Source organism: Adiantum capillus-veneris, chromosome 22 (assembly GCF_014529385.1).
Source record: "Adiantum capillus-veneris isolate H3 chromosome 22, ASM1452938v2, whole genome shotgun sequence".
In the NCBI taxonomy this organism is placed as follows: Eukaryota; Viridiplantae; Streptophyta; class Polypodiopsida; order Polypodiales; family Pteridaceae; genus Adiantum; species Adiantum capillus-veneris.
This window is the reverse complement of record NC_140952.1, coordinates 107,668,983-107,683,389: the sequence shown is the minus strand read 5'-3', so window position 1 is coordinate 107,683,389 and position 14,407 is coordinate 107,668,983. Positions and strand designations below refer to the sequence as shown.

Genomic DNA, 14,407 nt, shown 5'->3' with positions numbered 1-14,407 from the left:
TGGCGAAGAGGCACGTCTCTTGAGCGAAGGGTCATGCCATCCAAGCGTAGGGGTTCTCCTTGGCATGGCACTTCGCGTATCTGCAACTAGTAGTAGGTGTAATACTGTAACATAGTCACAATCGTGACATTCCCTCCCTCTTTAAATAAAACCCAAGGTAATTGAAGAAAACTCCGAGAGAAGGAAATATATTTTTGTAGTGCTTCTGTATCCAAAGCTCTTTCTGTTAAGTCCCATGTCATGGCAATGTTATTGACCATAACTATTTTTCGAGAATGTAAACTGATCATATCAAAAGTGTGAGTATCACATCTGCAACTTGATTAGTGCCTTTGTCAAAGTCATTTTTAACTTTGAGCTTTGTCCAAGAAAAGATTGAATTTTTATCTGCTTCAAGTGAAACTATTGATAAACTGACTTGAGTTTTCTGTTGAGTGATGACCACTGGTTGAAAAGCTGTAAGGTATTCCATTGGTTTATCTGGAACAGTAAAATCCTCTTGAAGGGATGTCGTAGATTTAGACAGAGTAGTGTTTGGAGGTATTTCCATCTGTAAAGGTTTATCACTGGAACAAGTTGTGTCCAAAGATTTAATTGCAGCAACTAAAGTCATGCTGCAAGAGTCTCCAGCTGATTTATCCTTTGAACCTGAAGGCAAGGACTCAAGTCTTCAAGTTTGAAGGATTATTATTCACCATAGCATCTGGTATCTGTTTAGAGAGAGAGAGAGACTTTAATCTGCAAGGGCGGTGACGAGGCGAGTTTTTCTGCTTGGGTCACGGCCAAAGAAGGGGTTTTGTGCTTGTCCATTGTCACACAAGAACCAAAATCTTTTGAATCTTCAATTGTTTCAGCGGGTATTAAGGCTTCCAATTGAGAAGGGGGAGGTCGAGGGAGTTGTTGCCTCTTAGACCTCTCAATGATCCTCTTGCACAAGGAAAGGATCAATAAATCTTCAACTTTACCACCATTAGCCAAGAAAGACTTAAATGTAGGGCATGGCTCAAGAGGGGGAACTTGTCCAACGTCGCAGCATTCACGACCGAGTACTCGACTAGGGTCGGATATATGTGCCACTAAGTAAGCCCATCTTGATATCGTTGATGATCCTATGGAAGCTTCATATTGCTACTTCTGTTGCTGACGATTCCAATAAGAAGTTGGTTGCTTAGAACTGTAGCATTTCCAAGAATATTCATGCTGAGACTTTTGTTGTTCGCACGAACGTACTTTGTGTCTAGTTGTCTCTGAGAAACCATGCTTTGGGTGAGAAAATTTGAGTTCCGAAGCCTTTGATTTGAGTGGTTCTTCCTGGTCGACCACTGAAGCGTCGGAAGAAGATTCATGTATAGTCCAAGAAGTAATTGGGTGACTTCTAGAAGAGGTTTGTATTTGCATCTGATCCAAGCGAGTGTGAATCGATACGGGACTTGTTGAAATTGCTTCTATCTGCTTTTTGAGAACTGCTATCGGATCCTCGGGTAAAATATTGTCGTCGCCATCTTGTGATCCATTCATGCCGACTCCTCAGCGAAAGTAACTGTTTCTCCGAATAAGCTTAAGAACTAATACTTTAGGAGCGGAAACTACCTCTGGAACAGGTTTCGGCTTTGGAGTCGAGAAATCGGGAATTATGATAACCTCGGGTTCGGAATGTCCAGAATCACGATCACCTCACGTGCAAGAGGGTTTTCGGGTAAGATTTCTTCCGGACTTGCGTCTATGTACGAGAGGAAGCTTAGGTGTACATAGTCGTCGTCGGCCATGTCGCACACGCGAGAAATTTGCCAGCGCCAGAAGCAAGCAGGAGAGAGACAGTGTTTGAATCCTGAAATTGCTGGCTTTCTTTGTTTTTTATGTTTGTTTTAACTTTTTCATTTTTGTTTAATGGCCAATTGAAAGGGTGTGTTCAAATGGCCCTACAATTAATGTGAGTCAATTTACATGGGTTTTTTAAAAACTGGGTAAATTTTGCGGATTGGCCGGCCAAGTTGGGCGTCCTCATTGGGTTTAATAAAAACTTGCGTTGGCTTATAAGTGGATTTTAATTTAAAAAAACCATGCGCTGCCTTGTATAATTGACCTGCGTAGACATGTTACGAAAAGCTGCCAGTGTAAAGACTTCAGCGATTGGTGAGGAGGCGCCAGGCTAAAGGCACGCTTGGTGAAGAGGCATGTGGAGACAATTCAGCCGGCATGTTATGCGCCAAGAGGTGCGAGCATGAGTGGAAATGCAGCCTGTGTTTCAAAATTCAGCAACGTTTCCAAAAATTCAGCCAACGCTTGTGAAAGGGTGTAATCCTCTGGGAAGGGGTGCCACGAAAGTGGAGGGGTGCCCTTTTGTGAAGAGGTGCCATGGTGTCCTTTCACATGAAGAGGTGCGAGCGCAAAGGTTCAATTCAGCCAGCGATTCAGCAATTCGTCAATTTCAATAATCCAGCACTTGTGCACAATGGCATGTCACTTTGGGGAAGGGCGAGGGGTACTACCCGAGAAAAGGGTGCGTGCGCCGTGAAGAGGCACCAACAGATGGGTTCTCGAAATGCATCGGGTACGTAGCCGACACACATCTGTGTTCTGTTCTTTATTTATAGAATTGGAACAGAAAAATTCATGTTATCTTATACACGTATGCGTGTGTGTACCAACTTTCTTCTGCTCCCATACAATTCCGGGAAGGGGGTAGAGTGTAGCGGCAAGGGTGAGAGGCTCACAACCTTCAGGTCCCGGGAAAAAAATTTGCTTTGATACCACTGTAAGGATTCTAGGTACCAATCCTTAATTAAGTACTTAAACTCGTGATTAAGACTTAAGAAACTTGACCTGAACTCAGAAACAAGACTCAAAAGACTCGGTGTTTGATTTATTGAAACTGAGTACAATAGGCTCCTTATATAGGAGACGAAGAGTCACAAATGAAAAGACGCGTCTCATGGTGAAGAGACGCGACTTTAGACGTAAAGACGCATCCTTTTGGCGAAGAGTTGCAATTATTGGGCGAAGCGTCGCAACCGTAGAGCGAAGTGGTGTGACCAGTCGTCGAAGGAGTGTGGCTTTTGGTGAAGAGGCACGTCTCTTGAGCGAGGGGTCATGACCATCCAAGCGAAGGGGTTCTCCTTGGCATGGCACTTTGCGTATCTGCAACAAGGAGTAGATGTAATACTAAACATAGTCACAATCATGACACCCCAGACTGCTGCTACACTCGCGGAGTTCGCTGGAGTATTGTCCTTCAGTGGACATCGCAGCAGACATCTTCATCATTTGCCTCACATCTTCGGCTTCATGCGGTTTGTTCAGCATCAGGTGCTGAGAGGGGGTGTTAGACTTACATCACTCTGCTGCTTCACAAGTCTAGGGCATACTTGTACAGCTAGTATGTCTCTGGGCTGGCCACCCATAGTCTAGGTTGCTCCTGGTCCGACCGCCACAGTTTGGGGCCGGCCGCCCACCCTTGTCTGGGCACCCTCATATATTTCCATATATTATTTTTCTATTGGGTCGTGAGGATTTTTATCAAGCCTTTCCCTACCTCCCCTTGGGCACCTATTTATAGGTGCCAGGAGGGTACCCACTTCCATCATCTGTTGTACTGAGGTTCTCTTGCTTTGGTAGTCAGTGGAGGGTTGATCGCCCCTTTCCCACACATAGCGTTTGTGGTCCTCTCTCTCTCTCTCTCTCTCTCTCTCTCTCTCTCTCTCTCTCTCTCTCTCCCCCAAATGACATATGTCACAAATTTTGTTGTATCCACCTTAGCCATGATTCTCCATGTACTCCTCTAGTAAGAGGTCCAACCATGTATGTTTTCTTGGTCCCATAGGTCATATTTGACCTCCGTGGACGATAATGCATCTCTCTCTCTCTCTCTCTCTCTCTCTCTCTCTCTCTCTCTCTCTCTCTCTCTCTCTCTCTCACACACACGATTCTGCACACGCGCACTCAAGTTTTAAGCAGCAAATTGAGCATTTTTGTTGTGGACTTCTCACAGAGCTTTGAGACTACTGCTTATTACAAAAATCCTAGTCCATACAGCAACTGATGGGACATGCTAAGCAAGGGTTTGCTATGCATTCAAGTAATTTGATTTATCCAACATAACAACTTTCGATGAATGATGACAGAAGAAGAGCTACGAAAGATGCACGTCCCCGACTGACAGAGAACAAAAAGACGAATATCTCAAAACAACGAAGTGTGGGGAACAAGGATATATATTTGCCCGATGCCTCAAAAAGGCACAAGAATGAGAACAACTGATAGACTGAAATAGAACTCGGCGAGGAGATACTCGCTCAGAACAGATACTGGATAGAAAATTGAAAAAGATACTGATGAGCTTATAGTATTTTTCTTTATGACTTTATGAATGAATAATTTTTAAATAGGAATTCCCGAAGATGACTCTAATTTATGTATGAAATGAATATGTTTGGAAGATTTGGTTATTTGTGAACAGATAACATATGAAATCGAGAATGAGATGATGACGAATTTGCATATGAATGCAATTGGGAGCAATGACAGCTACAGAATGAACACCATCACGATTCAAGGTAAGAATCATGAATTTTGAATGATGCTGATGATTCATGATGAATGATTGAATGATACTGTGGTAAGCGCATCAAGAGTTCCCGAGGGATGAGATGGCTACACAGTGATAAGATGACTAGACTGTATGATTGAAACACTTTGTTCAGTATAAACTCAATGTGTGATTGATGAATTGGAATTTCCGGAAATGAATCTAATTTTTGAATACTCACTCATATGATTGTGTGCTTGACAGACGGAATGAGAGACGAAATGATTGTAGCATTTCGGTCTTGAGAAATCTATCGACAAGATCCCAATAATAATTAGTTAATCCAACATCAGTGAGGTCTATGTGGATCTAGATGCGATTGCTAAATACGTTGCCCAGAATCATGGTCCTAAGATCTGGATAGATTCTATGTGATTTGATTTGAATGTGATTTGATGTTCACTGACTGTAGTCTTTGTGCAAGTGCTGGACTTGTGTCCAGAGTTACCGGGGAACGCCCCCTAGCCCCCGTTCCGGCGTTCCAGGGGGCAGTTCCCTTCCCGAACGTTCCGAAATGTCTCGGAACGTCTAACGTTCTAGGTGGCCAGTGCAAACCGGAATGGTTGTTCCGGAACGTTCCGGAACGCCCCCGGAATGTTCCGGAATGCCCCTGGAACGGCCAACGGCTACAAACAAATTTGGCAAAAATTGGAAAAATTGAAGTAAATGTTTGGGCTTCTTTTTGAAGTGTGGAAGGCCTCAAGGACTCATAAAATGCACCCCCCTCCCCCTTTCTCTCCACAAGCTAATCCTCAAGGGTCAAGCTCTCTCCCTCTCACACTCTCAAGATCTCTCCCTCTCAAGACTCACTCTCTCAAGGCTCAAGGCTTCAAGCCTTCAAGCTCTCTTCCTCTCCCTCCCACTCTCTCAAATCTCTCCCTCTCCCTCTCACTCTCTCGAGTCTCTCCCTCTCAGTCTCTCAAGCTCTCTCTCTCATCTTCATCTAGTCATAGCAAGGTTAAATGGTCTTCAAAACGAGTTTTTTGTGAGTATTAGAGTCAAAGCACTCTAATACTCCTTGTATTTAAACACAAGGAGCCAAAAAATGCACTATTTGGGTGTTTTTTAACCTCCCGTTCCGCGCCGTTCCTGTTCCGGACCCCTAGCCGTTCCCCCGTTCCGCGGGGATCCCGTCGCCGTTCCCGTTCCGCGTTCCGGGTAACTATGCTTGTGTCATCTAGTTCGTCGGTACTTAGAGTCGGTGTCTACTGAACTGGTTTATGGCTTAGTGTTTAATTTTGTAGACGTAATCGAGGACAATTACAATTCTTTCCAGAGGGGGGTATGTCACAAACTGATGACGTGGCAGCTCAGAACAAAAGCTGCAGAAGCTGATTGATGACCTTGGAGCTACCAACGTGGACGACAGTACAGATTTTCGCAGATTACACTGACATGCTTGCAACAGCACGGATCTCTGTGTTTTGCGCTAGCTGTGCCACGTGGCAAGCAGTACGAAATTTCACGATTCACGTTGGTTGCTTTTGGGCCAATTGCTTTTGAGTTAGCAACCTTTCATGTAATTTCTTTTGATTTTGAGTCCAAGGGCCTTTAAATAAGAACCCAAGGCCACTCTTTTCCCTCAGTCTGTTGACAAGCAACTGAGCAGAGAGGACCTTCGTTCTTTGTACTTTGCTCAAGCATTAATATAAAAATAAATACCAAAAGGGGCGCCAAATGTTGGGGCCAATACATCACAAGACGGGCACCACGTGCCAATAGAAAAGAACAGACTGAACAGACTTTTAGCACTTCAATAACAACTGAACTGAGAGAGAGAAACAACACGCGACACGAAGTGATCGAATTCCACCCCAGAGGGTATTGGCCCCAAACCTTGGCTCCCCTTTCGGTATTTCTTTATATTACTGCTGATTCGCAAAGTACATCAGCCGGGGAGCACCTCCTCTGCAATCTGCGCGCTGAAGAGTGCCAGAGAGGGGAGTGCCAGAGAGGGCCCCCAAAGCTCATATTTAAAGGCCCAAAGCCCAAAAGCATCGAATACGAATAGCTGACCCCAAAAAAACACTTTCCTAAAATTTCGGGATTTTCCTAAAAATCCGCCGCGAATTGCGGAACGTCCGTATAGGTGCCACATCATCATATTTTGATGTGCCAAGTCTTTTGAGTGTGTTCTACTTAATTTTTAATGCCTTTATGTCACTTGGGGCTCCATCAAACGGAGTCCCGATAAGTTGGTAGGACTTCTTCTTCTGTTACTTCTTCTTCTTAGGTTTTAGGCCCCTCGGCCGGCATCTGCAAGTTGGCTCCATTCTTCAGGGCTTTGATACGTCAATAGTTTGTGACATCTCCCCTTCTTGAAAGAGAGTAATCGCGATTACAGCATATCTGCAAAACTCCTCAAGTTAGCTCAAAATTTCCGAGGGACAATCAGTTTGCTCTTTTTGTTAAGGAATTAGCTTCTCCTTTCGGCTCTTTTGATCAAGGAGTTAGCTTTTCCTTTCGTCCAGATTGGAACTTGATATTCCGACGTAGTAAAATTAGCCATCACACCTAGATCGCCCTGATCTTCCATGGGTGTCTTGATGCACTAAAATTACATAGCCAGGCAATCTCATCCAATTAGGAATATTCAGTGGTTGGCACATCATAATGCAACACAAATGCTTACATATGCATGTTACAAGACATAGAAACATAAAGTTGTCGATGAACACTCCCCCCGCAAATAACCATCCAGGTCCGGGCCATGAGCTGTTCAACGACTCCCTCATCACTCCTCCCGCAAATAACATAAAAAGGTCCGGGCCATGAGATATAGAGGCCTTTTACAACCAAACGCCCCCCAGACCGTAGCCTGCGTCGTTTGGAGGTGCTGAGAGTAACCACTGCTCAGACTTCTTAATACTCCTCCCGCATAACCATCCAGGTTCGGGCCGAGAGTCACAACAACAACTCCCCCCGTAAATAACAACAAGGGTCCAGGCCATGAGTATGAACAAGCATTCTCAAACATCATTTCTCACTACTCCACTCGGGAGTAAAATCACCAATCATTGAAACCAGTATCAAACCAAAGTCAAACAATTCAAATCGGCACCAAGACAGGTTCAAAACAGATACCATCCATTTCAAACAAATTTCAAACAGGATCACCAAACAAGTCAATTTGAAACTTAGAAAGCAATCTCGACATCAATCAAGCTCGAAAAGTCGATTGACTTTCCATCCTGAAACCTGCACCAAAAATATAGGGTTAATTTCATTCCATAGGGTCGTAGCCGAGCACAGCACGGTCCATCAACTCTTGGACAAACAGTGTTTCTTTGACGACGATGGTAGTCCCAAGATAGCAGTCGCACTAAACCTCCAAGGTCATCTGCTCGTGAAGAGACATTTACTGGGAGATGTCAAGAAACTTCAAGTTATAATCTACTAGGGTTTCCATGGCAAGCATTTCAGGATACCCCACTCTGCCAGAAGTTGCACTCCAAAGGAAGATGTCAGAAACCATATAACTTCGGGCAAAAATTTTCTTGAAAACTTGCCAAGTACTTGGAGTATGCTGCTTGGTAGCTATCAGCATCTGCATGGTACTGTCTCTAAGAAAAATGGCAGCTCGAAACAAATCTTGAATCCTTCTCTTGCAAGTGATCTTAATGGCTTATGCCTTGTAAGACATGAGCGGTAAAGACAGGAGCGCGCCCGATGTGCGATGAAGTAAGGGTGGGAGTGGCTAATAAATCCGAGGTCAGAGGCTAGTAAGTCCGAGGTCGAAGCACGAAGCTAAAATTTCCAATGAACTTTCGAAGCGCCACCTTGCTATGTCTGCTCTTTGGTGGGACCGATATGCTTTCAGAAAAGCACATGCCTGATGCTCTGATACCACTGTCACAAGACGGGCACCACGTGCCAATAGAAAAGAACAAACTGAACACACTTTTAGTACTTCAATAACAACTGAACTGAGAGAGAAACGACACGCGACACGGAGTGGCGGAATTCCACCCCAGAGAGTATTGGCCCCAAACCTTGGCGCCCCTTTCGGTATTTCTTTATATTACTCCTAATTTGCAAAGTACAACAGCCGGGGAGCACCTCCTCTGCAATCTGTGCGCTGAAGAGTGCCAGAGAGGGAAGAGAGCGATGGTGCATCAATGTAAGGTCTTGGCAAATGAGTAGTAATCTCCATCCATGTAAGGGACAGCAATTGTGCATCAAGGGCTCTATCCATGTCCTCCTGGTGTCCTGGTGTCCAACTGGGTCAGGTCCTGGCAGATGAGTCTAGTAATCTCCACCTGTGTGAGAGACAACGATGGTGCATCAAGGGAGGCAAGCTGTTCATGTTGACATTTGCGCATAGCAGCATTATGCGTCCCCCTGTTAAGCTAACTATCGAGGACTCGAGGGCCAATTTGGCATATCTGTCTCTAGTAGTATCCCATAAGCTGTGCATAAAGGAGTCTGATGTGGTAGCGCCTCTATCTCCATTTGGTGGGGGGCTGCTAACTACGCTCTAATGATCTCATGTGGCACGGAGGCCTTGGCTCTAATTAGTCGAGAGATCATAGATACCAAGGGCCTCTCCATACCTCTCCACCCACCCTGACCCACAAAGGGTTCTCGAACCTGAACCCCATAGAGCATAGCTGAAGCTACTGAAGGAGTACGAGCGGAAGTGCGACGCGAGAGAGAGTGCGAGAAGAAGAGCACGACGATATGGTGAACTCGCTCTACTGTAATGTGTAGAGCATAGTGAGTTCTTATTAGGTTTTAACAAAAGAATATGTGTACATACCTGGCGGCCCGCCCACTTACCTGGGCGACCACATTGGGCTTTATACCCCAACAACCTTCCACTTAAGTCCAATGTGGTACTTTAAGTGTGAGAGAAGCTACTATACAAGCTAATATACAAGAGATGTAGAGAAGTGATGTACTACCCTACACCTAAGTGCTTGCGAAAATGCGCAAAGCTCTCTGAGGGAAGTCCTTTTGTAAGTAGATCAGCAAGATTTTCTGTGGTGTAAACTTTGACAAGCTGAAGTTGCTTATCCTCGAGCATTTCCCTGATGAAATGATACTTCACATCCATATGCTTTGTCTTTGAGTGATAAACTAGATTGCGAGCCAATTGTATAGCACTTTGACTATCACAATATAACACAAGCATCTCTTCTTTGATTCCCAAATCTGTTACTAGTCGATTAAGCCAAATTGATTCTTTGCATGCCTCTGATAAAATTTTGGGATTTTCTTAAAAATCCGCCGCGAATTGCGAAACGTTCGTACAGGTGCCACATCATAATATTTTGATGTGTCAAGTCTTTTGAGTGTGTTCTGCTTTATTTTTAATGCCTTTATGTCACTTGGAGCTCCATCGGACGGGGTCCCCATGAGTTGGTAGGACTTCTTCTTCTGTTACTTGTTCTTCTTGGGGTTTAAACCCCTCGGCCGGCATCTCCAAGTTGGCTCCATTCTTCAGGGCTTTGACACGTCAATAGTTTGTGACACAATATCTCCGGGCACAGAACTACGCCAAACCGTGTCGACTCAAGTGAATTGTGATTAATTTTTGTAAAGTATTTAAGTGATTCTCTCGCGTGTCGTGCCAAATTTTCAACTTGGGGTGTCCAAGTCTGTTACACAATAACTACAAGCCCTGCAAGCTCAGACACCTTCACGGGTCAGAGCATTGTAGTACCGCAGCACGGCCCCGCAAAGAATGGTGCAACGTTATCCGCATAGGTACTCCTCAGCTACGGTCCACGATGACCAATTTGGGCGCCACCGGGAGCGACCCACCCTGGCAATCGCTTTCCACAAATCTCCCATCCCAAGAGTAACACTTCGATATCTTCACCGATTGGGTTTTCCAATAGCCGTCCAGCATTATCCATACAGGGTCGTATAGAACTTCTAAGCTTGTCCAATTCAAGGCATTGTACCAACGAGTGAGTGACTTACCTTACACCTTTCAATCCACATAGCGGGCAGGTTCTAGATTCTATTCGCTCAATCTTATCCTTTGCACTCTAGCTGTAGCAAGACTCTCTTCCATCCCAATCCCATCGGGGTTCTTCCAAGTCTCTGTCGAAAGAGGTAGTCATGTGAATCCTCATACTTCCTCTCAATATAAGGATCAACGGAGACACATTGGTGTGAGTGCTCCCATAGCTCCCAGCTCTCCTGTATTGCAATCTCGACAAAAGCGCCGTTGATGTACCTCTCTCCCCAAAACTTTGTCCTCTTACACCAAGTCCACTTCTTGAATTGGTTCCAACCTAGGATATTGTTAACTAGATCCTCAATCCAAGTTTTAAAAATTCCGTATCTGGTAAAAGCTCTCATACCCTCTGCCCTGCACAGTAAGCTCGTACTGCCCCCGGAGGGGGCTAACTCCCAATGAAGAGTCATTGTTGCCACAAAACTTGACTTCGTAGCCTTACCAACTATCCACCTCATTCCAGTTGTTGCTATCAATGTCTCTAATGGGTTCAACTTCCACATGTCATGTGCGCCCATAATCTCCGTCCCCAAAGTAACCATTGGGAAGACGCGCACCTTGAGAAAGGCCAACCGTGACCACATCGGGATTTTCTTAGAGCACAATAAATGCTTATGCGCATATAAAGACTTGCGTGCGCTTCAATTATGTCTCTGAGGATAGTATCAATTGAAACCTCACTCTCTATTGATATGTCTAAGTATCTATACTCTTAGGCCACTTGAATCTCCTCAGACCCAATGTGTGGTTTAAAGGCAATAAGTTCCTCGAGGTCCACGTTAAGCACGGTCGCTTGGCATTTCATACCGAACTTCATCCCCCCCTTCTTCCCCCAACTATGCAATCTATCTAAACTAGCCTGCAACTCCTTCTTCGACTCCGCAAAAAGCACTGAATCATTAGCAAACAGCAGACCCTGGATCTTTTGGAGGCTTGGAATAGCCACCCCAATGTGAATCACACTCTCTTCTAAGATGTCATTGATAGAGATATTGAAGAGAGTAGGCGACGCAGTACACCCTTGACGCATGCCACGAGCGATTTGAACCTGACCACTCAGCTTCGCTCCAACCCACACTCTGACCTAAGAGGATTGATACAGGGCTCAGAAATAGTTCAAGCATCGGCCTCCAATCCCTATGGGTTCCATCTTTAAAAAGAACTGCCTCGTGTGGTACTATGTCATATGCCTTTTCCAAGTCGATGTATGCAGCATACGTTGGTTCACGTATTTCATACTAACAAGAACAGAAAATGACAGAAGCAACCACCTTGTTGAAATACCTAGCACCTGCTTAAGTTAACAGTGTAGGATTATATACACAAAGAGATCGAATAACCCTGTGTTACAAAGCACTGTAGATACCTTGCACATTGGAAGGGCAAAGAGTTCATTTGAAGGCATTCTTCCAGCTATTAGCTCATCCCGTGTTGCAGCATTCCTTGGTTCTGTTGACTCTGCCATTACAGCAACACTTTCTTCAGCACCGGAATCATTCATACGTTCCTCGGGCACTTTATCACCTTCTGATTGTATGGGGTCTTTCGAATGCCCCTTGGAGGTAATTTTGATCTGCACAAATGCCGCATAAATAGCCAAATCAAAGTTATACTTGGATTTTTGTATTGTGTCCCATCAAAAATAAAAACTGAACAAACAAGGCTGCTGTGGCACTACAAGGTTTCAAGGTTTCGTTTAAAATACCTGTAGAACAGGTCTGTTCTTCTTTATCAAGGGCCTTTCTGCAGGAACTAAAGATGTAGGTTTAGCTTCTTCAACTTCTTTAGCCCTGCTCTTCCTCTTCTTTGTGCCCAGTTCATGAGTACCTACTTCTTCACCCTTCTCTGCACCCATCTGTTGAAAAATAAATTAGTCAAGAGCACCAGAAATGGATGCCTTGTATGGCACAAAATCTATCTAGTGACCTAAACTTCTGAAAAGGCTTCAACCCCTCGTAAAGCAAACTGAACTCATTAGAAGTGCAAGTAAGGAATTCCACAATCCATGGTGATACAGAAGAAGGCTGACCTCTTCTGCAGACTCTAACTCTGACTCGTCACTGGACAGATCTCTGCCTGGACATGAAGGGGCAACTGGTTCAGGTGGAGGCGGCGGAAGTGGAGGAGTTGGCAGAGCTGGACGAAAAGGTGCAGGTAAATTCATCTTGTTCATTAGATGTAACACCTGTTTATTCAAGACTAGTTAACATGACCCAATCAGCTGGAAGTGGAATGCTATTTGATCAAATACAACATAAGGCCATAGAAACAACTGGATACCTGAGTGTAAAAGCCAGGAACTGCAATGAGGGCATTCACAATATTTGTTAATATGTTACCATCAGGTGGAGGGTATGCATATCTGTCAGTACAACAACAATACTTGGAGTGTTAACCCAAACACGATCGTTGTATGTAAGCTTTGCAAAATGTAACACATGGAAGGTAAACGCAAAGAAGCAAGAACTGTCATGGTGTAATTTATTACTCGAGGTGAGGGGGAAAGGGATAATCAATGCCGAGACTTGGTGCAATAGGCTCGTGGCGCAGCCCCAGACGAGTAGGCCCTGTTTCAAAATAGCTCATTGAAGAGGGCAGTCTTTGACCATCATGTAAAGTGACTAGGTTGGATGATTGTGAAGCAGCCTCAGTTTGGTCCTTTGCTGAAATTTTAGAAGTAAATGGCTTTGCTCTCTCTACTGCAAGAACTTTCCCTAGAAATCGCAACCTGTTGGCTTTTCAAAACATCAAAACAAAATATTTAAGACTAGGATTGTCAGCAAATCAGACGTGTTTAATTGATGCAAGTCTGCAGAGTTTATAAACCGCTCCTCACCTGTGCAGCTGAGCTTGAGCTCGCGCAGCTTGGGCCTCCTCTTTGAATTCCACAAAAGCGCAGTTCTTCATTCTGAGGATTTGACAGCCCACACACAAATCCATATATCAAACTAGATATATGTGAAGCCAAAGCAAGTGCGTAAGTACTTGTGTGTGTGTGTGTGTGTGTGTGTGTGTGTGTGTGTGTGTGTGTGTGTGTGTGTGTGCGTGCGTGCGTGCGTGCGTGCGTGCGTGCGTGCGTGCGTGCGTGCAAAGAAAACCCGTACATCTGACAAGTGGAAACAAATCACAGGATAAATCAACACATCCTCAGAAATAATGCAGTATAGCCTACTTGGCAGCGATGCAGGGGCGAATGTTGGAGGCACCATAGTGAGAGAAGAGGTGCTTGAGAGTGTCGAGAGGGAGAGCATCAGGGAGATGCTTGACCAGCAGAGTGGGGGAGTCTTGAGGAGGCAGAGGAGGGGGAGGCGGTCGCAGCTGCTGCTCCATGGGAAGAGGTGGTGAGGGAGCAACCTCCGCCATCGCGATACGCTGTCGCTTGGTATGCTGAATGGTAGTAAATACGGCTATAATGAGCAATGGGAACAATGCGTGAAAGGCCTTGAGTTCGAACCTACTTGTGAATGGTTGGAAGGCTATTGTGAGATTAGCTCAATTAGCACAAAAACTTGTGAGATAGCAATTTTCACTGAGGCTATACCCTATAAGCAAGCACTCAAAATGTAAGCTGAATTTCAAAGCGAAAGATTTAGGGGTTTACATAATAGGGGGCCCGCACCCAAATTAGGGGGATGTGCAAAGGTGGAGACTTGCACCAAAGTATTGCTTTCACAGCATCCAAAACTTTAGGAGCATCAAACCTTTAAACCAAAGACCTAACGCATGAGATAGACAACCTCAACTAGTATGCTACACGACAAGCTGACAAAGTGACGGTTTTACAAAAAAAAACCTTTTGAAAAAGAAGACAAGTGTGTAAAGCCTTTTCACATAGAATGGTGGGCACTCCGTTA

General features: G+C 44.7%; 1 protein-coding gene across 2 annotated transcripts in view; it reads right to left on the bottom strand.

Annotated features, from left to right (window-relative positions):
* LOC147429980 (RNA-binding (RRM/RBD/RNP motifs) family protein) overlaps positions 1-13,971 on the bottom strand; it is a 40,852-nt gene extending 26,881 nt beyond the window's left edge. The window contains exons 1-7 of one of the 2 annotated variants that reach the window (XR_015185916.1): positions 13,726-13,971; positions 13,390-13,461; positions 13,042-13,281; positions 12,834-12,915; positions 12,583-12,738; positions 12,259-12,408; positions 11,920-12,126 (exon numbers count right to left, since the gene is read on the bottom strand). Coding sequence is in view for 1 of the 2 variants with exons in the window: in XM_086496168.1 (XP_086352294.1) it covers positions 11,920-12,126; positions 12,259-12,408; positions 12,583-12,738; positions 12,834-12,915; positions 13,042-13,281; positions 13,390-13,461; positions 13,726-13,916 (1,098 nt within the window). In the remaining variant the exon portion in view is untranslated. The remainder of the gene's footprint in view (positions 1-11,919; positions 12,127-12,258; positions 12,409-12,582; positions 12,739-12,833; positions 12,916-13,041; positions 13,282-13,389; positions 13,462-13,725) is intronic. The other variant, XM_086496168.1, reaches the window with a different exon arrangement.
* Between the last annotated feature and the right edge of the window lie 436 nt (positions 13,972-14,407).